At 43.8% G+C, this 25,056-nt stretch overlaps 1 protein-coding gene across 2 annotated transcripts in view; it reads left to right on the top strand.

The window, feature by feature from the left end:
• doc2a (double C2-like domains, alpha) overlaps positions 1–24,955 on the top strand; it is a 185,735-nt gene extending 160,780 nt beyond the window's left edge. For both annotated transcript variants that reach the window (XM_034206677.1, XM_034206682.1), the window contains exons 8-11: positions 8,907–9,115; positions 18,022–18,103; positions 19,905–20,001; positions 21,107–24,955. In XM_034206677.1, coding sequence (XP_034062568.1) covers positions 8,907–9,115; positions 18,022–18,103; positions 19,905–20,001; positions 21,107–21,243 — 525 coding nt within the window. In that variant the 3' untranslated portion in view covers positions 21,244–24,955. The remainder of the gene's footprint in view (positions 1–8,906; positions 9,116–18,021; positions 18,104–19,904; positions 20,002–21,106) is intronic.
• Positions 24,956–25,056: the final 101 nt, after the last annotated feature.

The following is a 25,056-nucleotide window of genomic DNA, read 5'->3' as shown; positions in this document are numbered from 1 at the left end:
GACACGCTCGCAACTATAAATGAACCAAAAACAAATAAATAAACAAGTTTCAATGTTTTTTCATATTGGATATGGTATGTTATTGGTTATGGCCATGTTCTTGTGATTTTATGATTATTTAAATGTATACAGTTCTGTTTCATATGGGTGTAGTCTCTTTATTTCCGCCTCAAAATGCACCAGATTGATGCATTTAAGTCCAACATTTAAAAAAAAAATCTTACCGGGGGAGCATGCCCCCGGACCCCCCTAGAGGATTTGAGGTCCACCTCCACTTAAAATATGTTCACATGGATAGGTTCCTAAATAGATTTGCACTTTTTTTTAAATTAGTAATCCATGTCCATATGTTTATTCTGGGGTAGTTTTAAAGTTTAGGGCTATCACTATGGGCAGCAACGCCCAGAAAAATGGCACAAAAGAAAACTGGTAGTGGCCTGGATGGGTGTATAATTCCCGGCCTGATTTATTGTCCCAGTCCGGCCCTGTGTATGGGCGTCACTTTGTTAGAAAAAGTGGTGGGGAATCTAAAGGAATACAGTATTTGTATATTGTGGTGACACGTTATTGGACATAATTCACCTTGCTTATTGTGTTGCCACACGGACCCTTTAGTGGGGAGCACCTGTAGCTTTAGCTGCCATTCCTGCTAGCTCATCAGGCAGAGCAGTGCATGTGTTAACCTCTCTGAAAGTAATGGATAATAAAGATTGGAACTCCATTCTTAATACACCGCCTCCGACTCTCTTTTCACGGCACTACACTGGTGACCCTGACTTTTCCGAGAAAGTTTTCGGAAAATTAACGAACATGGCTGAGCGCGATGTTTTCATAAAGCTGCCGGAATTCTGGGAGCACGCCGCGGATGCATGGTTCGCACACGTGGAGGCACATTTCGCCTGCCGACAGGTCCGTGACGGGGACCTAAAATACTACCATGTGGTAGCAGCGCTGGGGAGCTCCACGTCGTCCAGGTTGGTGGGATTCATCGCAGCCCCCCCACATCATGGCAAATATGAGGCGATTAAGGCCCTTCTCCTTAAGACATTTAGCTTATCTGCTAAGGAGAGGGCCCGCCAGATACTTGACATTCAAGGCCTAGGAGACAGCAAGCCATCCCAGCTAATGGAGAAAATGCTAAATCTGCTAGGGGGGGAAGATCCCCGGATTTTATTCACGGAGATTTTCCTGCGTCACTTGCCTCCCCGGGTACAGACGGCGCTGGCCAACACGCCTGTCACGGAGCCTCGTGCTTTGGCTGAGGAAGCGGATCGTTTTTTCCTGGCTACGCAACAGCCCGGGGCAGAGACGTTAGCCGCGACGCTCAGCGGCCCACCGGCAGTCAAGAAAGCGTGGCGGAGGCCGGATACGGCTGTGGCTAGCCGGCGTGGAGACGCCGGAGAGTGCGTTTACCACGCACGTTTCGGGACAAGGGCGAAGAGATGCATCGCTCCGTGCAGCTACAAACCCCCGGGAAACGGAGGGGCCGGCGCTCAGTAGTGGCTCTGAGCATCGGCATGTGCAGGCTCCTCTTCGTCAGCGACAGCGTTTCGGGGAGCTTGTTTCTGTGTGACACGGGCGCTCAACGGAGCGTAGTTCCAGCGTCGAGTGAAGACGTCGCCCGTGGGGGGCACGGACCGCGATTGACGACGGCTAACGGCAGTCCCATTCGCACGTACGGCGTGAGGCCTATGTGTTTGTGCATCGGAGGACAGCGTTTCAGCTGGGATTTTGTGACAGCGGACATTTCTTTTCCCCTCCTCGGAGCGGATTTGTTGTGTGCTCATGGACTCTTAGTGGACGTTAAGAATAGGCGTTTGGTTGATGCCTTAACGTTTTCTTCCCTCGTGTGCACACTTGGCAGCGCAGCGTACGACGGACGGGCTGTCAGGCTCGCTGTCAGGTGCAGACACGTTTCTCAGACTGTTGGCCGAGTTTCCAGACCTGTCGCTACCCACCTTCTCTGCGCTTACCACTAAGCATGGCGTGGAACACCACGTCACTACCGGGGGGCCTCCTGTCAACCGCCAGGGCCCGGCGGTTGAACCCTTCTAAGCTGGCTGTAGCGAGGGCGGAGTTCGCAACCATGGAGCGCCTGGGCATTGTCCGCCGCTCCGACAGTCCTTGGGCTTCCCCCCTACACGTCGTTCCCAAATCGAACGGCGGGTTCCGCCCGTGCGGGGATTACCGCCGACTCAACAACGCCACTACGCCTGACCGCTATCCGGTGCCGCACATTCAGGACTTTTCGGCGCATCTGGCCGGTACGGGGGTGTTTTCCAAGGTGGACCTGGTGCGTGGATACCACCAGGTGCCCATGCACCCCCTGGACATTCCCAAGACAGCAGTGATAACGCCTTTTGGACTTTTTGAGTTCCTGCGGATGCCTTTTGGACTCAAGAATGCCGCTCAGACGTTCCAGCGCCTGATGGATTCGGTGCTGCGGGACCTGCCGTTTGTGTTTGTTTACCTCGACGACATACTCGTCGCCAGCGCTTCAGTGCAGGAGCACCTGTCCCACCTCCGAGCCCTTTTCACACGGCTCAACGAACACGGATAAATCATCAATCCTGCAAAGTGCCAGTTCGGGGTGTCGGACATCGATTTCCTGGGGCACCGCGTCACCAAGGGCGGTGCGACACCTCTGCCAGCAAAGGTGGAGGCTGTTGTGGCGTTTCCTCGCCCGCTCACAGTCCGGTCGCTCCGTGAGTTTCTGGGGATGGTGACTTTCTACCACCGTTTCATCGCCCGGGCCGCACACATCATGCGGCCGCTGTATGAAGCGTTGAAAGGCAAGACCCCCGTCCAGGAGATCGACTGGACAGCAGAGGCGGACGGCGCTTTTGCTGAGGTCAAGACCGCGTTGGCTCAGGCGGCTTTGCTGGCACACCCATCATCTACGGCTCTCATCTCCATCACCACGGACGCGTCAGACTACGCGGTCGGCGCAGTGCACGAGCAGTGGGTGGAGGGCGCTTGGCAGCCGCTCACCTTTTTCAGCCGCCAGCTGACGCCTAGAGAACGCAAATACAGCGCCTTTGACCGGGAGCTCCTCTGACTTTATTTGGCCGTGCGGCACTTCCGTTTCATGCTGGAAGGCCGTGAATTTACGGCGTTTGTCGACCACAAGCCGCTCACCTTCGCCATGTCAAAAGTGGCGGAGCCTTGGTCGGCACGTCAGCAGCTGTCCTACATATCGGAGTTCACTACGGACATTAAGCACATGGCTGGCAAGTCGAACCTGGTTGCTGATTGCCTCTCCAGGGTCGTCATCGGTGCCGTCCAGTTGGGCCTGGACTATACTCGCATGGCGGCAGACCAGGTCACAGATCCCGGTGTCCAGGCCCTGAAGGTGGAGAGCGCGGGGCTGCGCTTGGAGGACGTGGTGTTCGGCGACGCGGGCATTACTCTCCTGTGTGACGTCTCTACGGGCCTGGCGCGGCCTGTCGTCCCTGCCAGCTGGAGGCGTCCTGTGTTCGCTGTGCACGGCCTGTCACACCCCGGCGTTAAACCTTCGGTGCGTTTGGTAGCGGCGAAGGTCGTTTGGCAAGGACTGAAAAGGGACGTGAGGACTTGGGCCAGGGAGTGCGTGGCATGTCAACGCGCTAAGGTGCACCGCCACACGAAGGCCCCGTTGGAGCGTTTCCTGGTGCCTGAGAGGAGGTTTGATCACGTCAACATTGACCTGGTTGGTCCGTTGCCTTCCTCTCAGGGGTTTTCCTACCTCCTCACCATGGTGGACAGAACGACCCGTTGGCCGGAGGCGGTTCCGCTCGTTTCGACATCAGCCGCAGACGTTGCCTGGGCCTTCATTGCAACGTGGGTGTGTCGTTTTGGCACCCCATCAGACATTTCCTCAGACAGGGGCTCTCAGTTCACGTCCGAGCTCTGGAACGCTGTGGCAGGCGGTTTGGGGGTTAAGCTGCACAGGACTACCGCTTACCACCCTCAGGCTAACGGCCTCTGCGAGCGCTTTCATCGCTCCATGAAGGCGGCCCTCAAGGCCAGCCTTACGGACGGTAACTGGGTCGACAAGCTGCCCTGGGTGATGCTGGGCCTGAGGACCGCACCTAAGGAAGATCTGCAGTGTTCTACAGCGGAGATGGTCTACGGTCAGCCGCTGAGAGTTCCGGGGGATTTCCTCCCAAATGCATCGGCTCCCTGGTCGGCGTCGGCCCAGCGGGCTTTCCTGCGTGACGCCGCTGAGGCCTTTGCTCCGATCCCTACTACTCAGCACGGTACTCAGGTGTCCCAGGTTCCCGCAGAGCTCCGCTCGGCGGAGCACGTGTTCATCCGGCACGATGCGCACAGAGGCCCCCTGCAGCCCCCTTATGATGGGCCTTTCCGGGTCTTGGAGCACGGAGACAAGCACCTGGTGGTCGACCTGGGTGGCAAGGCCGAGCACGTCTCGGTGGACCGGGTGAAGGCTGCTCACCTGGACTTGGACCAGCCTGTGGTGCTGGCTCGACCTCCGCGACGGGGCCGCCCCCCGGCCTCGTCCCCTGTCACGGATTTAAGACCTGTTGTTCCGGTCCCTCCCCTTCCGGGGGCCGCACAGGCGGGAGTCACTTTTCCGACTCCCGTGCTCAGGAGTCGTGGGGGTCGGCGTGTCGTTCCTCCCCGCCATGCTGATTTTGTTTATGTGTGAATTCTGGGGGGGCTTGTGTGGTGACACGTTATTGGACATAATTCACCTTGCTTATTGTGTTGCCACACGGACCCTTTAGTGGGGAACACCTGTAGCTTTAGCTGCCATTCCTGCTAGCTCATCAGGCAGAGCAGTGCATGTGTTAACCTCTCTGAAAGTAATGGATAATAAAGATTGGAACTCCATTCTTAATACACCGCCTCCGACTCTCTTTTCACGGCACTACAATATCCTGATTACCGAATGTGTTCAGTTACTTTCCAAGCCTGCAAAGCATATCTTTCATAGCTGCGATGACTATATTATTCTTATATCAAGCGTTCTAAATGTACAAGGGAGTAGAAAGAGCAGTGGTGTAGTGGGCGTTGGACGCGGGGGTGCGCCGTACCCCCACTTATTTGGAGCATGATCTTTTTTTTAAGTCTAATAAATATAAAATCATTGCCAGTGTTATCAGTTGCAAGTGTGTATTTGTTGTAATAATGACGAAAACATAATACATTTCACAGTAATTATAATAAAAAATAAAAACGATTTCCTTAAAAAAGTATGATTCATCATCACGCTCGTGACCCCGCGGTCACTGACACACCCACGGCGAGCCAGCTCGCCACGCCCGCCGATTTTGCGGCAGCTCCTTCCCTCAAGAACACTAACGAAAGGCTAACATGTTTTACTTGACTTCTTTTCTAAAAAGAATATAATTCACAAGAAGAAAGAGGCTAGCAGCACAGAAGCTACAAGTGAAGCTGCTATCAGAAGAGCCGCCTAAAGACGTGGATAATGCCAGGGGCGGACTGGCCATCTGTAGAATCTGGAGAACCACAGAACGGTCGGTCGTCAAGCGCCGTTGACGGCCGGCACTTAAAAAAAAAAGGTTTAACGTCATCATTTAAATTGCGCTGACAGCCGACAGAGGGCGACAGCGGCCGCTAATGCAGTTGTGTGGTTTTTATGTCAAATAATCACACACGAAGAAGAAAAAAGACCGGCCACATGAAGAGAAGGGATTAGACGCCACCGCAGACAGGGAGAATGAAAAAACATGGTTAAAAATCAAAGAAAACGAAAAGAAAAAGGTGGGGCCGAGAAGGCAAGAGAAAAAAAGATGAAGTCACTCGCAGGTGAAGCATATAAATGTGGCAAATTGACAGACCTTTTTGGCAGCAGCGCTGCTACAAGCACTATCAGCAGCAGCAGCTTAGAACAAGTGCAAGATGATGAAGAGAATGATGTGGGCGCGAGTTCAGATATACAGCCAGCCTCCTGCGTTCATGATGAGGGACAGAGTTGAGCTGGTGGAAGAACCAGCTCAACTGGCACATACAAGTGCAGGGCAAGAGCAAGAGGTGGGTGAGAATTATCCCTTGAACTCAGTGGCGTTTTCTCCTGGAGGCCAAGGGAAGCCAGGCTTCCCCTGTTTTTTGTATTGTAGTTATAATATTAATAAATACATAAAAACACTTCGTTTAGTTTCGGTAATTATGCTGCCGGCCCGTCTCTCCCCCATTCTCATTGAGTATTTTACAAAGAGTGAAACAGCGCCCCTCTAGATGTTATGGTGAAACAGTAGATTGCACTCTGTTGTGAGAGGAGGCCAGCCGAAATTGGCTTCCCTTGGTGAAAAAAAATGGAGGGATTGACCAATCAGATGAGGCTCACGTCATGCCTCACAATCCAACCAAATCGCATCAACTTCAGTTCGTACTGTAACTGTCATCACTGCCCTTAAAAACTAGCAAGCAACTGAAGCAAGTGCAATTATGGAGGGTGGAGTATTTCAACAAAAATAATTTTACTAAACTTCCGCTACAGCAGCAACTAAAAATTAAATCTGATGACAGGCCAATGCCCAAACTGGAGCTGTGTACTGAGATGAAAAAAGGAGCAAATCGGACATAAAACTTTAAATAATAAACAGCGGATTTCTAACATTTGACATTTCATGTGGCCGGACTGGGTCAGTTTCCAGGGCTGAATTTTAGTCCCAGTCCGCCCCTGGATAATGCTAGCTAACGTGCACGTTAGCTGCGCTAGCAACGTTCCTCTAGCTAGCTTGTGTGTGTGTGTGTGTGTGTGTGTGTGTGTGTGTGTGTGTGTGTGTGTGTGTGTGTGTGTGTGTGTGTGTGTGTGTGTGTGTGTGGTGTGTGTGTGTGTGTGGTGTGTGTGTGTGTGTGTGTGTGGTGTGTGTGTGTGTGTGTGTGTGTGTGTGTGTGTGTGTGTGTGTGTGTGTGTGTGTGTGTGTGTGTGTGGTGTGTGTGTGTGTGTGTGTTGTGTGTGTGTGTGTGTGTGTGTGTGTGTGTGTGTGGTGTGTGTGTGTGTGTGTGTGTGTGTGTGTGTGTGTGTGTGTGTGTGGTCTGCTTATTGTCTGCTTATTTGCAATTATAATCAGAATAATGTCAAGTCCAGATTCAATGTTGTTTGCATAAGTATGGCTATATTTTTCGTTTTGTTTATTTAATAAGTTAATTTCAGGACAACTTTGGACATTTGGTTTGTTTGTTATGAGTTTTAAATAGATTTAAAGTTGAAAGTGGAGAGATAGAGAGAGAAGCAGCACTGTCTGCTTAGTTGCAATACTGTAGCTTATGCAATTTAGGCCTATACATTGTTTATGTAATTTATGTGCCAGTGTGTCCATGGTTTTGAGTCTGTGTGTGTGTTGAGCGCAGCGCAGTCTGCTTTTTGCAGTACAGTAACTAAAGTAGGACTAAGCATACCGGTAGTTTCTGTGGACCTGTCTGCCCGTTTTGTGAGTGCACTGCGCGCATGCGCACTTGTGTGGCATTGTTTGGGATTACCTAATTAAAATAGCGTCCCCCCCAGTAAAAAAATCCCCACTACACCACTGAGAAAGAGTGAGTGGGCGAGACATGAAGAATTAAAACTATCGATCTTCTCCCCTCTGCTGAGACTCGACCCCGAAGATTAAATAAAAGATGAGCGGGGGGATGAGTTGTAATGAACACCATCAGGAGGAGGTGTGTGCGTCTCTGATCTCCTCTCTGTGGGATGACCTTTTGGGATGAAATGAAAGTAGAAAATGGGATTATAGCTGCAGTGAAAGAGCTCGACTCCCACACTCTACTAAACAGTAGAGTATAAAGTGTAAGTCATTCCCATATCTACTTCCTATTTCCTATCTATTTGATTATAACAGCTAAAAGTCCAGAGAAAGTTAACACAAACAGAAATGTGCTCAGCGTGGCTCCTCGGAGGAGTAAACCCTGGGTCTTATTTCTGTGTCTCCTCACCTGTGGGGGCGACTGATGGCTGATTTTTTAAATAATGGAATATATTCAATTAAAACTCCAGGTCCTGCTGCCATCAATGAGTCTTTAATAAACAACCAGAAACATCAGAAAAAGCATCTGAAATGGAAGCCATACTGAGTCTTTGAAGCTCATCGCTGGGCTGTGTCTCTGTTTTAGTTTAGCCATGATAATAGCCTTCCAACTCATAACAGTGTACACTGGTTTCTGCAGGGGTTAGATCTGATTAAAGAAATCTGACTAAATGTATCTGACGAAACTATTCTGACTACATTAATTTGAATAAAGTTATCAGTGTATCTGATTAAACTAATCCGACTTCACTTTTCCGACTCAATGTGTCCAACCAAAATAATCTGACAGTGACATCACTATATAGCACTTCCCAGTGGCTTGTGCTCCAACAGATTGTACATGATAGGCTAAGGGGTGGGGCATCTCTAAGCAGTTGACCAATCACAACAGAGCCGGCAAGCTAACCAATGAAATGTAGAACATTAGAGCATGGAAACATGTAACAGTAGAGGTACATACAAATACGAAACCAGAACATGAGCATACCCTTAACCTGAGCGGCCCAAAATAATCCAACACATTTTTTCTCATTTAAGTACTGTGATTAAAATCAACGAATAAACTAATATGACTTCACTAAGATTAACTATTTAAACAAACACATTTTTACAGCTTTTTACTAAGCAGACAAAGGTTATTCTTCCATGCTATATATTGTATAGAAATCAGAGAAGACCTAACTGGCAGTAAATTCATAGAAAAGTCAAATACAAATCAGTTAGTTACTTCAGAAAGCTGCCATGCTGCTTTTGCTCCACAAAGTTTCTTCCGCGGGATGGAGAGGGACCAGGTTCACAAGGGAGAATGCATTTTTCACTAACAAGTGGCATAGCATCCCCACCTCATATCACCATGTGTTTCGCTATCTCTACTAGTCATGTGACCACACCATGTGATTACTCTGTCCGCAGTGGGAGAGCGAGCAGCTGCACAGCCTGGAGGAGCGAGGCCGTCTTCTTCTCTCTCTGCAGTTCGTGCCTCCGCTCAGTTCGGACGAGCCAGATGTGGACGGAGGTGAAGGTGAGGGGCGTCGCAGCGGAGGTCTCTGTGTGGGCGTGAGGCGCTGCGCCCACCTGGCAGCCATGGATGTGAACGGGTTCTCTGACCCCTACGTCAAAATGTAAGAACTGTAGAGTCACTGCCAGTGGTGTAGTGGCCGTTGGACGCGGGGGTACGCCGTACCCCCACTTATTTGGAGCATGATCTATTTTTTAAGTCTAATAAATATAAAATCATTGCCAGTGTTATCAGTTGCAAGTGTGTATTTGTTGTAATAATGACGAAAACATAATACATTTCACAGTAATTATAATAAAAAATAAAAACAATTTCCTTAAAAAAGTATGATTCCGCGGTCACTGACACACCCACGGTCACTGATACACCCACGGCGAGCCAGCTCGCCGCGCCCGTCGATTTTGCGGCAGCTCCTTCCCTCAAGAACACTAACGAAAGGCTAACATGTTTTACTTGACTTCTTTTCTAAAAAGAATATAATTCACAAGAAGAAAGAGGCTAGCAGCACAGAAGCTACAAGTGAAGCTGCTAGTAATACATCATCAGAAGAGCCGCCTAAAGACGTGGATAATGCTAGCTAACGTGCACGTTAGCTGCGCTAGCAACGTTCCTCTAGCTAGCTCAAGCTCAGCTTTCCCAGAGGTATGGACAGAGGAGATGTGGCGGAGGAAACAAGAGGCTTACCCGTGGATAGACTGCAAAGCTGGGAAACTGGGCTGCAAAGTTTGTTCATCCATTTCGGATTTATCAGTCTTCAAAACCCAAGGTGTGTGTGTGTGTGTGTGTGAAAAGCAGCGCTGTCTGCTTATTTGCAATGTAGGCTAGGCCTAATCAGAATAATGTCAAGTCCAGATTCAATGTTGTTTGCATAAGTATGGCTATATTTTTCGTTTTGTTTATTTAATATGTTAATTTCAGGACAACTTTGGACATTTTGTTTGTTTGTTATGAGTTTTAAATAGATTTTGAAAGTAGAGAGAGAGAGAGAGAAGCAGCGCTGTCTGCTTAGGTGCAATACTGTAGCTTATGCAATTTAGGCCTATAAATGGTTTATGTAACTTATGTGCCAGTGTGTCCATGGTTTTGAGTCTGTGTGTGTTGAGCGCAGCGCCGTCTGCTTTTTGCAGTACAGTAACTAAAGTAGGACTAAGCATACCGGTAGTTTCTGTGGACCTGTCTGCCCGTTTTGGGAGTGCACTGCGCGCATGCGCACTTGTTTGGGATGACCTAATTAAAATAGCTTCCCCCCAGTAAAAAAATCCCCACTACACCACTGGTGACTGCAGGTCTATTTAATTGATATGGCTTGAAATCACAAGTTTTCTCTAGGGGGGGTTCACAACCTGTACAGGACTGCGTTATTCTGTACTTGATATACTGTTAAAGCTCATGTAGTAAGAGATATCAAAGACACAGTACGCTGTAAATCTGCAGTCAAAGACTATATCAAACTGTTTAAATGACAAGAGATACATTTGCACTTTTGAATTTAGAAAATCGATTTTTGAAAAGTTGATAAATAAAATGTGAAAGGTATAACCAAAGGGCCAATACGATGTGTTTGCTACATTCCTCTGTGGTAAAGCAGGAGCTGTCGGTTGTAGTCAGCAGAAGTCATTAAATCATGGCAGCCAACAGAAAATCAACAAGAACAATAGCACAGAGAGTACCTGCCAAAAAGGCTAATCGTTTGTGCAAACATCTCACCAAATCAGAGCAGGCTGAACAGTTATTTAATGAAGACCAACAACAGTCCAAGTCATGCTTTTTGTAGCCAGCATAACACATCTTTGTGAGTCCTTCATGCAAGTAATTATATTCAAAGTGTACTTATTGTAGTATATATTATTTTTTGTTTGTGCCATATTTTTCCTAATACTCCCCCCCCCCCCCCCCCCCCCTGCCTGAAATGCTTCCATTGGACACCTTTGTTTACTTCTGTACCATCATGACATCACTATGTAACACTTGCAGTTATATTGGCTAGTGCTCCAACACATTGTTGGTGCTAAGGGGCGGGACATCTCTAAGCTGTTGACCAATCACAACAGAGCTAGCCAATCAGAGCAGACTGGGCTCTGGTTTGACAGAGGGTGAAAAGAGGTGCTGCAGCACAGGCAGTATGAGAAAAAGAAAGAGCTTTTTGAACATTAAAACATGGAGACATGTCCCAGTGGAGAAACACTAAATACTAACATGAAACCTTGAAATGATCATAATATTTCCTCTTTAAATCTGTTTACCTGAGAGATTCTCAGAAAATACTCAAATGAGTCATACAGCACGAAAAAAAGCATTAAAAAAGGAAGGATCGCTTAAAGAAATCTGTCACTCAACACTGACTAAAACTGACACTTTCTTATCGATTAAGGGGAGGGCAAATGACTCAGGTATAATACATCACTTTAAATAAACTTTGTTATATTCCACCTCTGGAACCCAGCACTCCTGAGACAAATGAAAGAGTTTTGGGATCTTTAAACTGTGTCTGTTAATCAATGATGCAGTTGTAGTTTCCCAGCAGGAAGGATAATGAGTGGGGGGGAAATGAGCCGTGTGTGTCAGAGTCGAGGATTTAAAGGCTTCTCCTGGCTTTTGTTCCCTGGAGGGGACACCGGCTTTGAAGAGGAGCCCAGGTTTTTTTTCGGTTTTTTCTGTCACACGCCGTCTGAATACAGAGTGAGTATGAGCCAGAAGGGAGGGGGGGGGGCGGGCGGGCGCTGACAGCTGAGGGGTCTAGGGAGATCACAGGGATTCACCACATTTAGAAATCACAGCAACGTCTCAGCAACGTCTCAGCAGGGCTCCGTGCAGACGACACGTCGCGTTAAAACAGGTCAATAGGCATTTGAAAAAGTCCAGTCAGTGTCCACATGCGCTCTAATTAGTCTGGCTTTATTTGATCTTTGTGAAAGCTGAACACAGGCTGAAGTTTATTAGACCGTCTCAGGGGGCAAATTCACCAAAGGATCATGGAGATTCTGTGGTTGCAGATCCTGGACAATTAAGACAAAAACAAACGTCAAAACAACTCAAAGCATAACATACACTTCCAACTCCCAACCAACCAATATGGTCTCAGTGATCTCGATTATTTTGCAAATTAGTTTATATTCTGATCTTTTTTCACACATCAGCGCTTAATGCCACGTGCAGTTAAAGCAAAAGTATTACCGTCTTCAGAGATCTTTTGGTAAGTGAAGCACATTTATACATATATAAGTATATATAATAAAAAGGGGGTCACACTCTCACTGAGTATGATATCATTGAATAATATCATGCCATCTTCTTTCACAGTGTGTTGTTTTGAAATCACGATATATATAAATGTATAAAAAAGAAAGAAAGACAAAATGATAATAATAATAATGTATTTACAATCATATAGTGCCTTTCTGAGTATTAAAGGTTATATTTTATATATCTTTTTTTGTTATATTACATAATTACTTTGTCTGGGTTAAATCCTGTCCTTAAATGTTGCCTCTTGCTTTCGGCTGCCAACATGCTAATATGCTAACTCATTTCCAGATGTCAGCACTCTTTCTGGCACTGTTATATACGCTAATGCTTTATTGTAAGCATTATGTTACTATTGGGACACACCACTGACATTGCTACTTAAACTTTGACATTCTTGCTCATGTCTGCCGCCGCTAAGGATTGTGGGTCATTAGCCAGAAAAGCATAATGGAAATTGGATCGGATGCAGGAGAACATACTGGTATTTTTAACTAAATATGTTCTATGCACAGTCAGTTTCTCTGTGTGTGTGTGTGTGTGTGTGTGTGTGTGTGTGTGTGTGTGTGTGTGTGTGTGTGTGTGTGTGTGTGTGTGTGTGTGTGTGTGTGTGTGTGTGTGTGTGTGTGTGTGTGTGTGTGTGTGTGTGTGTGTGTGTGTGTGTGTGTGTGTGTGTGTGTGTGTGTGTGTGTGTGTGTGTGTGTGTGTGTGTGTGTGTGTGTGTGTGCGCCTGAGGAGTGGAACTGTGCTTTAATGAAACACTCCGCATCACTTCCACTGCTCTATGTTTGTGTCTAATTAGTGGCTTCCTCATTAGGCCCACAGCAAAACATGATGCAAATATTCAGCTTTTCATGAAAGTAAAATATCTGCAAGTCACTGCTCTGATGCGAGCAGAATCCATTTGTCATGGCGTATATTAAATTATACAGTTGGAAAAGATAAATAATAAACAAGTCACAAAAATCTAAAATAATTACAAGTTAGAGAAGATATGCACTGCCAGTCCAAAAAAAAAGTCACGACCTGGATTTAACTAAGCCAACCTTCCATTGGAGATATACTGCAGTGAATAATATGTTTCCGCTGGCAACAAGTTATTTAACCGTAGCTGATGTGAGGAGTAGCTTCTCAATTCTTAAATTGTAAAGCTGAAAAAGAAGGGTATATGGCATGGTACAATGAGCTGTTTGGTATTTCAAACACTTCAGAGACATGTTTTGTATATATCTGAGATCTATAATATATTGTTGAAAAAGAAGATACTAGGGGACCTTTAATACACATTACATTACATTGCATTTAGCTGACTTACAATAAGTGCTTTCGACCAACAAAATACAAACTTGAAGAAAACAGAATCATATAAGTACATCAGGTTTCATAGAGCAAAATCATTTCAAGTGCTACTCAACTGGCTTTAGATAAGCCAGTCCTTTATTAGTATATAAGTGCTTTGTTAATAGTTCTATCGCTCGAAGTGGAGTCCAAGGAGATGAGTTTTCAGTCTGCGCCGGAAGATGTGTAAGCTTTCTGCTGTCCTGATGTCAATGGGGAGCTCATTCCACCATTGTGGAGCCAGGATAGCAAACCCACGTGTTTTTGCTGATGGGAACTTGAGTCCCCTTCGCAGCGAGCTGTTTGGTTGATGCAGAGCGGAGTGCACGTGCCGGGGTGTACGGTTTAACCATGTCCTGGATGTAGGAAGGGCCAGATCCATTCGCAGCATGGTAAGCAAGTACCATTGTCTTGAAGTGGATTCTAGCAGTTACCGGAAGCCAGTGAAGGGAGCGGAGGAGCGGCGTGGTGTGGGAGAATTTAGGAAGGTTGAAGACCAGACGAGCCGCTGCATTCTGGATGAGCTGCAGAGGTCGGGTGGATCTCCAGGTGGACCAGCCAGGAGGGAGTTGCAGTAGTCTAGGCGTGAGATGACGAGAGTCTGGACCAGAACCTGCGTCGCTTTCTGGGTCAGCTGGGGATGTATCCTCCTGATGTTGTAAAGCGTGTATCTGCAGCAGCGGGTTGTAGCAGCTATGTTTGCAGTGAAGGACAGTTTGTTATCTAGGGTCACACCCAGATTCCTTGCAGTCTGAGTCGGGGAAACAACAGAGGTGCCGATGTTGATTGTCAGGTCAAGAGTGGGACAATCTTTTCCCGGAAGGAAAAGCAATTCAGTCTTGTCATGGTTGAGCTTGAGGTGGTGAGCAGACATCCACTGAGAGATGTCAGCTAGACAATCAGAGATACGTGCGACGACCTGGGTCTCTGAGCGGGGAAAGGACAGAATTAATTGGGTGTCGTCAGTGTAGCAGTGGTATGAAAAACAATGCGGGCTAATGACTGATCCGAGCGAGTTTGTGTACAGGGAGAAGAGGAGGGGACCAAGAACAGAGCCCTGAGGGACCCCTGTAGTTAATTGACAAGGGTCGGACTCCGACCCTCTCCAAGTAAACCTGTAGGTGCGGTCTTTGAGGTATGAGGTGAGGAGGGAAAGTGCAGAGCCTGAAACTCCAAGTTCTTGGAGAGTGCGAAGGAGGATCTGATGGTTCACCGTGTCGAATGCAGCAGACAGGTCCAAAAGGATGATGACAGAGGAGAGGGAGGCTGCTTTAGCAGTGTGCAGTTCCTCAGTGACGGCAAGGAGGGCAGTTTCTGTGGAGTGACCTGCCTTGAAACCAGACTGGTGCGGAACCAGAAGGTTGTTCTGATGGAGTGTTATGGAAATCTTAGACCCAATCAATACTGTGGAGATACACAGGTCAGAATGATTAACAATAAATGGTGAAACAAATAGAGTTGTCTTTCTGGTTATTTATTTGAATATATTCAAAGACACAGGTCTCACAGAGTATAGGATAGTCTGCAGGAGTGTGCGCAATAGTCATAAAATAGAAAAGCTTATATACAGGAAAGGGCGGGAAGCTCAGAAATCTGCTTTCACACGGTCTCATATTGTTATTAGACACCTGTCCTTGAGCTGTAGATAGTATAACGGTTCTCAGAATATGGAAGTTCTTGTGTGACTTTGTGTGACTTTGTGTGAAGAGGAGTAGTCTCAACATAGTCTGCCAAATCAGCTCTGTGGCCTTGAAGCGTTTGGGAATAAAACCCCTCATTAGAGTATGCAGAGAAAACAGCACATAATAGGAAAATGGAACAGTAGTGTTAGACAATGCTTTTAGAAGCATTTGGCTTTAGCATATAGGAGCATTTAAGAAATTTCCACTACAGGAGATAACAGGAGAGTTGTTTAAAGACAGCGCGTTCAAGTGTTTTAGACAGGAACAGGAGGAGAGAGACAGGCCTGTAGTTTATAACATCAGACGGGTTGAGAGTGGGTTTCTTTAGGAGAGGGTTTACTCTTGCCTCCTTGAGACTGTTTGGAAAGTGACCAGAAGTTAGAGAAGTGTTGATGAAATGGGTGAGAAACGGTAGAATATCAGGGGCGATAGTCTGAAGGAGGTTTGAAGGGATAGGGTCCAGAGGACAGGTGGTAGGACGGGCAGAGGTAATGAGGGTAAGAACCTCACTTGGAGAGAGAGGGGAGAAGGAGGTTAGTGTGTGGGTGAAGGGAGGGTCTGGTGACCCAGTGGTGAGTAAAGGTGAGTCAGAAAAATAAGAGCGAATATCATCAACCTTTTTTTCAAAATGGTTAACAAAGTCGCTTGACAGAAGGGAGGAGGGGGAAGGAGCTTTGGGAGGGTGGAGAAGATGGAAAATAGTTGTTTGAGATTGGAATAGAAGTATTGGATCTTATCTTGAAAGAAAGTGCTTTTTGCCTGAGAGATCGAAGCAGAGAAAGAGGAGAGGAGAGCTTGATAGGTTAGGAGGTCGTCATGGTGTTTGGATTTCCACCGTTTCCGCTCTGCTGCCTGAAGGACGGTTCTATTAGCACGCAGTGCGTCATTTAGCCAGGGAGCAGGAGGGGACTGACGAGCCTGCCGAGATGTGAGAGGACAGAGAGAGTCCAGAGAGGATGAGAGAGTAGAGAGGAGAGTTTCTGCAGCAGAGGTAGGACTTGGAACGAGTCAGAGGAAGGGAGGGCTGAGAGAACCGATGAGGCAAGGGTAGAGGGGGAGAGGGAACGAAGGTTACGGCGGACAGGTGCAGGATGAGAAGAGATTAGTTTGTTATGTTTGGAAAGGGGTAGAGAGAATGAAATGAAGAAGTGATCGGATGTGTGGAGCGGGTTTACAGAGAGGTTAGAAGTAGAGCAGTTCCTTGAGAATATGAGATCGAGGACAGTGCCAGCTTTATGAGTTAGTGGGAATGGAGACAGTGAGAAAGCAAAGGTGGTTAACAGAGATGTTAGTTCGTCTATCTTCCCTGTCTGGAGGTTGAAGTCTCCGAGAAGTACAGCGGGAGGGCCAGTTTCAGGGATGTGTGAGAGGAGATTATCTAATTCCTCCAAGAAGTCCCTCAAGGCACCTGGTGGACGGTAGAGAACAACAATGGTTAATTGTATAGGATGGGTTACTGTGACGGCATGGAATTCAAAGGTGGAAGGAGTGAAGTTAGGTAGCTTGAAGAGGGAAAAGCTCCATTTGGGAGAGAGCAGGAGACCAGTGCCACCTCCTCTGCCAGTGGGTCTGGGTGTATGGGAGAAGGAATATGCTCTGGAGAGAGCTGCGGGGGTGGATGTGTTGGATGGAGTAATCCAGGTCTCAGTGAGAGCAAGGAAATGTAGGGACTGCAGGGAAGCGTAGCCAGAGATGAAGTCGGCCTTAGAAACAGCTGACTGGCAGTTCCACAGGCCGCCTGAAACTAGATGTTGGATCTCAGTGGAGCATGTGGGATAGACGAGAGCAGGCCGGTTATATCGATTACGAGATACACGGGGCCAGTGATAATTGCGAGAAGACACATAAACAGGAATGGAGAAAATACACATGATTATAGCATGAGGGGCTAAACAACCAAATAAAACACCAGCGATACTTAGCTCAATCAAAGTAGGATTTGCCTCCTCTTTGCCACCCCCGTGACTCCCGCAAGACTCTATTGTCTTTGTCAGTCTTTGACTCCCTCAGGACTCTATTGTCTTTGTCAGTCTTTGACTCCCGCAGGACTCTATTGTCTTTATCCGTCTTCGTCTGTCTGATGCTCCAGGAAAGTGCTACCTAAAATGGACACCTGATTACTGAGTTCTCACAGCTGTGGGGCCACGTCCCTTTAATTAGTTAACTCTCTGCAGCTGGTGGCCCTCAAAAGGAAATCTAGACTGGCTCCCTCCTGAGTTGTTATTGTCTTTTCAGTGGCCCAATGGTTTTACAATTACATTAAACCCTAAGTTATAAAGTTATGAGTTGAACCCTTAATACAGTTACACCTACTCAATAAAGCTCTTAGTATTCTACAAATGTTTAAATCAAAGTTAACCCTAGCAGTTAGTTCAGTTTTAAGGTTTCAGTCAAATTACTTGTTCCAAGTTACTGTAGCGGTTTTTGAGATTTAAAATCACAATTTCAGTCAGATCAACTACAGAGCATGTATACAGAGTACACACACTGAAACAGAGAAGTCAAAAAACAGAATGTTACTCACACAATTCTAGAAGTCACCAGTTGTTATCCTGTCAAAATCGAGTTGCACACTGGCAGGTCAGTGACCAGGATGAGATTTAAATACAGTTTCTGGGGGGGAAGTGGCCGCAGATCAGAGCTGATGGGCCTCAATCGAGACTGGCTCCCTCCTGAGTTGTTATTGTATACACAATATATAAAACAAACTGATGTGCTTTTTCTTCTTCTCTGCTCCTGCTGTAAGATACCTGAAGCCCGACATACAGAAGAAATCCAAACACAAAACAGCTGTGATGAAAAAAACCCTCAACCCTGAATTCAACGAGGTAAGACCCCTCCCTTCTGCACCACTGCATGATATGGTTCTAAAACCAAAAGACCTCTCCGATGTTTGTCCCACAAAGACTTGTGAGAAGAAATATCAGAAAACATTTCCTTTACAGTCGTCCATGCCCCTTAGAAGATATGTAATCACTGTGAGCTGTATAAACCAGTGCTGCCCAACAGACAGATGAACATCGGAGTACACTGATAAGTGCAAGAAGCCTATTATTTCTTAACTCCTTAACTCTTTTTCTCCAGTGATTGGTTAAAAAAATTAACTGTTCCATCATTCCCTTTAAGAGGTTTACATCTACAGGTCTGTTGTTTAAAACTCGTGAAATAAAGCAGCTGTTCAGTGTATTTTGTATAGAAGACATTTGTTGGGGACTATTTCCTGCGGTGCATTAATCCACATTTGTCGGCAGGATGGGGTGTGTGCTCAAAATAATTGACAGTGTGTTCATGGTAATGAAGAAACATGTAGTGAAACAGTGTGAGCCACATGCTGATTCAGCATCTGTTCACCAAACTCTATTAGGAAATCAGGCATTTGAAGCTGGTACTCTTGTCTGAAAGTGAATGGTCATGAAAGAGCATAAACTTTATATGTTGCCTTTTATAATATGATCTTCTCAATAATTCTGGATAGAAAATATTCACGAGGGAGGGGGTAATAACAGACCATTTACTGTTATTACTTTTATTTGTATTTATTTATATACCCTTAATCGTCCCACAGAGGGGACATTTACATTCTGCGTTTGACCCATCCTAGTGTTAGGAGCAGTGGGCTGCCATTATGTACGGCGCCCTGGGAGCAGTGTAGGGAACGATGCCTTGCTCAGGGACACCTCGGTAGCACTTGGTCTTTCCGGGACTCAAACTGGTGACCACCACCGCCCTCATACTTATGTTACTAATTACTTTTTTAAATTTGGTTCTACATTCAATTTCCACCTGAACCATGACAACATTTCATCCAGAAAGAGTACATTCCTGATATTCCGAGCTAGGGTCTCTAACCCTGATTCAGTGTCCATTGGAATCAGAAAACTCAACAAGCTCGGCACCCGCCGCTCAAATTAAGTACAATTATTCTCAAATAAACCTTTTTTAATTAAAAATAAATAAATTCTGGGAAAGGCTGATATTTAATTTAACTTCTTATGACACAGGATTGATGACATGTATTGTATTAAGAAAAACTTTATTTTCCATAAGTTTCATGTTTAGATTTAATTCCGAATAATATATTCATTTTTGTTTAAGTTTTTGAGCAACAATGGAGCTTCATAGCACAGAGAAAGGAGATATAACGGGCATTGATACAAACACAGTACAGTATAGTAAGTCTGTACAGAAATGACTGTATTAATCCCCAGGGGGAAATTTGATTTCTTAACAGTTACCCCATAAAATAAAATAAAAAATGCCATTGTACTACTACTACTAATAATAATAATAAACGTTATGCATATAGCACTTTTCAAAACATAGTTACCAAGTGCTTTCACATACAAATACGTTATATAACATACACACGTAAAACACATAGAAAATAATAAACCAAAAATACATAGATCAAGAATAAATGAAAAATAAAATAAGACTAAAAGTCAAATCACATTTGAGTTTTTAATAAGCGACTTAAAAGAGCTGACATATTTTGTAACCCTGATCTCCTCAGGCAGGTCGTTCTAAGATATATGACAACAATAAATGTGTATAAAGATGTGTAGAATATCACCACACATTGTCTTATGGTTGACCTCATGGTGTTTTTAAATCTGCCTCTCCCTGCAGGAGTTTTTCTACGAGATCTCGCTGTCGGAGCTCTCCAACAAGTCGCTGGAGGTGACGGTGTGGGACTACGACCTGGGACGCTCCAACGACTTCATAGGTGAGACCCCGACCGTCACAGGAACGTAGGGAAACTCCCTCTGAACCAGGAGGCCTCTTTGAGAACAACAACATGTTTTTATGCAAGAGTGCTGAACGTCTGTGGAAATGATCACAAAACAAATCTGTAAATATTCATGAACCTCTCACACGTGGCTCGTTAGTGTCAGCAAAGCTGTTCAGTCGAAGCATTTCAATGTTTACTATGTTACAATCTGCTCCTCAGTGTCTGTTTATTATCATCATAATATTCTTGCTAATGATGGGAATAAAGAGCTCTGGAGGGGCTGATCATTTCAGTTCAGGGTGAATTGAACCTGCTTGGCCAGTGTTTGGTCTCCTGAAGTAACTTTGAAGTGACAGACTACAAAAAGAATATTGACTGAAAAGGTGTGACTTAGACTTTTGACATCCATTATTAATAACACTTATTAAATGCATAACTGGATGAATTCTTTTTTGAGAAAAAGAATGAAAGTTTGGCATTATTGATTTGGATGGAAGTTGGTTCCAAAAGGGAAATCTTTAATTATATTTTTGTGGCATTTTTTATTGCAATTATTTAAATTACAACTTATCACTTATTTTTCATCCTGCCATATTTATACATTTTTAACGACAACAAAAAATAAAAGAAAGAATGGAAATGAAAAAACTGAATACATTATTTAAAATGTAATAAAAGTAAGAAGAGTTTTTACAACTTTTAAAAAGTGAGACAAAAGAGATTATAAAGTTTTTAAAGTAATACATTGAGTTATTTATAATGACTGTTGACTTCTAAAATAAAGGTAAAGATTAAAGCTATCATGTAATTAGAAACTATAAATTGTATTTCTACATCAATGAAAACATTTATAAAAGAAAATGACAAATTGAAGGAAAGATTGAGTTTAGGGTAATATCATATATATTATATATTTAGAGATTATTTTTAAATGTAAAACAATATATTTTTTAATATCTTTAAAAATAATAATATTTTTTATTTTATTAATGAAATGAAGTTGGTAACCTTCCCCCACTGGCTGTAATACATATTCAGCTGTCCTGTGAAACTGCAGACGAGTGTTTCCTGACACCAACACTCCTCCCTCTGTCTACAGGTGGGGTGTGTCTGAGCGGACACTCGCAGGGTGACGGCCTCCGTCACTGGACCGACTGCCTGAAGAGCCCGGGCCGGAGGGTGGAGCGCTGGCACATCCTGAGCAACGAGCTGCCCCGCACCCTCAGCCACGACTAACATGGGGGGGGCTCTGCAGCAGCTTCACCACGGAAGCCGCTGGCAATGAGAGGAAGTGATGGTGTGCCTTCATTAGTGAGAAGAAGCTCACAGGGGTCAGACACTGACGCACACATTCAGAGAAACCACAGCTGCAGAAATTCAAATGCATGTTTTGTTTAAGAAAAAGCTTTGATTGAACTTTACATTACATTTAATTGAGCCGACTTTTTTTTTCCAAAGCGACTTCATATAAATGCAACCAAACATGAAGATAAACCTAGAACAGCAAGAATCCTGCAACATTAGCTTCAAATGAGCCAAACCGTTTTAACAAGTACACTTCTTTTATTATAGTCCTTATGTTCATGGTGCATTCAGGCTATAGAGTAATGCAGTGATGATGTATGGGTGTACTGTAGACTGACCCGAAAGTTGGCATTGCAAAGGGTTCCCTAGACATAGAGCAATGAGATTTTCCCATCGGATATTGGTATATTGCTGAAAATAAGTTCTGGGGCAAACACACATTCATGATACTTAACACGTTTGTTTAGCATGGACATTTCCACATTACGGTCGCCATGCGGCGCATCACTAATGCTAAGCTGAAGCCGGTCTCATTACTGCTTGAGTAGGCTGATTGCTGATGTATTTTATGTCGTAGAACAAATCATGAAAAACTCTTGTTTTAACCACAGACCTTATTTCAGGCATATAACCACAAACACGTTAAAATAACCGTTTACTCCGAGACAAGGGAACCAGTGGTAAAATGATATGTCTTCTCTGGGTTTGAGGACTCTTTTCTGCACCATTCTATAGCACCCAGAGCTTATCAAATCTGGTCATTCATTCTGCAAGTAATCTGCCAAGTAACTGGGAACAACAGTTATTAAATACAAGTGGTGGAGTATAAAGTAGCAGACAATTTAGAATGTGTACTTAAGTACAGTACTTCTGTACATTTCCACCAGTTAAAAGAAGCAATAGGCTACTATGTAAAAATACTCTGTTAAAAGTTAACATCCTACATTCATAATCTTACTAAAGTAAAAGTACTTGACTTAAAAAAATACTAAAGCACAACCATGTTTTTAGAAGAACATTAATTATATTGTTGATTGTAACTATTGATGCATTAGTGTTCATAACTTTAAAGCTTCCCGATGTAAAAGGAGTAGCTTTATTTCATTCTTTTTACTATGTATACTGCTGTATTGGCATTTAAAATACACTTAAAGTACAAAAAGTAATAGTACTAATGTGTAATGGCCCATTTCAGAATCATACATGTTAAATTACTGGATTATAATTGTTGATGCAATAATGTGTGTTCTCTGTATCACAGCTGACATTCTTTATAGCAAATTTGAATTACTTTACAAACTGCTGCTGGATAATTTATCTTAATTATATTTTAATGTTTATTTACTAGTTTATTAAATGTTTTTATTTGCTAATAATCTGAATATGTAAAGCAACTAAAGCTGTCAGTATACATATAGTGGAGAAAAATATATAATAATGGCTTCCAAAAGGAAGAAGAGTAGAAGTATAAAGGAGCATAAACATACAAATACTCAGGTAAAGTACCTCAAAATTGTACTTAATTACAATACTTGTGTAAATGTACTTTGGTACGTTCCACCACTTCCAATATACTTTTTTTCTCTATTCAAATAGATATATTTGATAAATATTTTGTCATGGCCCAATATCTATTCAAATAATTATATTGTTCTTCCGGTTATCACAAGCAGGATTGTAAACAATACATTTTATTTGGCATTATTTATAGCTACACTGCAGTGAAGGAATGGTTTTATGGTATCACATCCATCCTCTGTCATTTGTCATTTTGTCACATTATGAAAATGGCCCAAAATCTTATATGAGGAAATGTTTTAGGACTCTTTGGTGTCTTTGGGTGTAGATGGCTCATCTACTAGAAGCCAGGATAAATACCCAAGCATATCGGTATACACAAGTTAACCTATAGAGCAAATTCAATTAACCAGTGTGCTATTTAGCTAGCGAACGTCAGCTATCTAGCGAACGTATGAGCATTAGCTGTCATCTATCTATCTATTTATCCATTTATCTATCCAGCGAACGTGAGCAAATACTGAACAAGCAAGCTAAAGTTAGCTATTTACTTTACAAGCTAGCTAACGTTCGCTATCTAACCAGTTAGCTAGCCTACAGGAACTACCCATCGAACAAGCAAGCTAGCTAGTGAATCTACTGTAAGCTACAGTATCTTGCTAACTATGCCAAATTGGTGACTCTCATAAATGAAATAAGAGTTATTATTTAACACCCTATGATAGAATAGCAGTGCAGACCTGTGTATACCGTTTAGGTGTTAAATTCATTATAGAAACATTGTTCTCATGCGCTTTTTGAAGCAGACCGGGATGTTGGAAAAAGCTGATATTTTAATATAAATAACTTACTGTAACCTCACAAGAAATCAGTCAATTCTTGAAATTGAATGTTCATCGAGCCCCGCCTACTTCATTTTCAATAATAATAACATAGGTAGATTTACAATTAAAACATTGATTAATATTTCAAACAACTTTAGATAGAAGTAGAAGTAGCCAGCGACCTTCAATGTTCCCGCCACAAGTGACAACTGACACATATATACAGCTGTCCTTAGCACGCTAAGCAAGCTAATGCTAGCTCCATGAAAATGTTTTCCAACTGACTCCTTTTTTAAATTGAACACTGTGAAATAAATATATGATCTGTATAATGAGTACTTTTACTAAGTATATGTTGATGCTGCTACATGTGTACTTTTAAGTAAGATGGTGAATGCAGGATTTTACTAATAACGTGTATTTCCTCACCTAAGTAGTACTATGTTTACTTAAGTACACCAGGGCCCAATAGACTAACATTACAAGTAAGATATGTTTTATAAAGCATTAAACATCAATATATTTTAACATCAATGCACATGATGTAAAAAGCTCATTTTACGTTAACTTCAGTAAAATATTTAAAAGAGTTATTTGTTCACCAATGCAAATGATATTGAAAAAGTAATACGTAAATATGCTTTTTTTTTTAACACCAATGCACATTGCATGGGGAAAGTAATATTAAGTTCTATTGCATGTTATGTTAAAAAGTGTATGAGTAAAACAATTTTTATCAATTCACATTTTTATTATATTTGCCAAGTTACCTTTGCTAAACATGATTTTATGATAGCTGTTTTGAGGCAGGGGCATAGCCAACATAAACATATTTCTCATCTGCAGCATCCATTTAAACCTGTGCAGGTGTCATGTTGCTCATTTGGGTCTACACCTGATATATAATCTGAGTTTCCTTCATATTCCTCCTCTAAAGAGTGAAAACAGACGTTGTGCATCATTTTGTTGTCATGATGCTGATGATTTATGAATAAAGTGGTTCTTCCTTGGTGTTGCATGATGATATATGTTGATATTTATATCTCTATACTCATGCTGCCTGTTTTCCAAATGTTGAAACATGATGAGGCATTCAGGTACATGTTGGGATTCTTCTGTTTACAGTGTTCTTCTTCTTTTATGCACGACTGTATGAATGTACGAGTGTGGCTTTCTATACGATATCTATATGAATATACATATCGTAGAACTGTTGTTTACAATGATCTTGTGCTTTACAGTTGTTCTTACATTTCTATCAGGTGTTTTATGTACGATCAATAAAAGACATTTGGAATGCAGTGTAGTGTGTCACTGCTGCCCCCTGCAGCCGGAGAGGAGCACTGCAGCTGCACCAAAACACTTAGCTGCTTTTGTTGGACCTTTCCAATGCTTGCTATTT

The sequence above is a fragment of the Gymnodraco acuticeps genome, unplaced genomic scaffold, assembly GCF_902827175.1.
Source record: "Gymnodraco acuticeps unplaced genomic scaffold, fGymAcu1.1, whole genome shotgun sequence".
NCBI classification, from domain to species: domain Eukaryota; kingdom Metazoa; phylum Chordata; class Actinopteri; order Perciformes; family Bathydraconidae; genus Gymnodraco; species Gymnodraco acuticeps.
The sequence above is the reverse complement of the archived record's forward strand: the minus strand, read 5'-3'. Positions and strand labels throughout refer to the sequence as shown.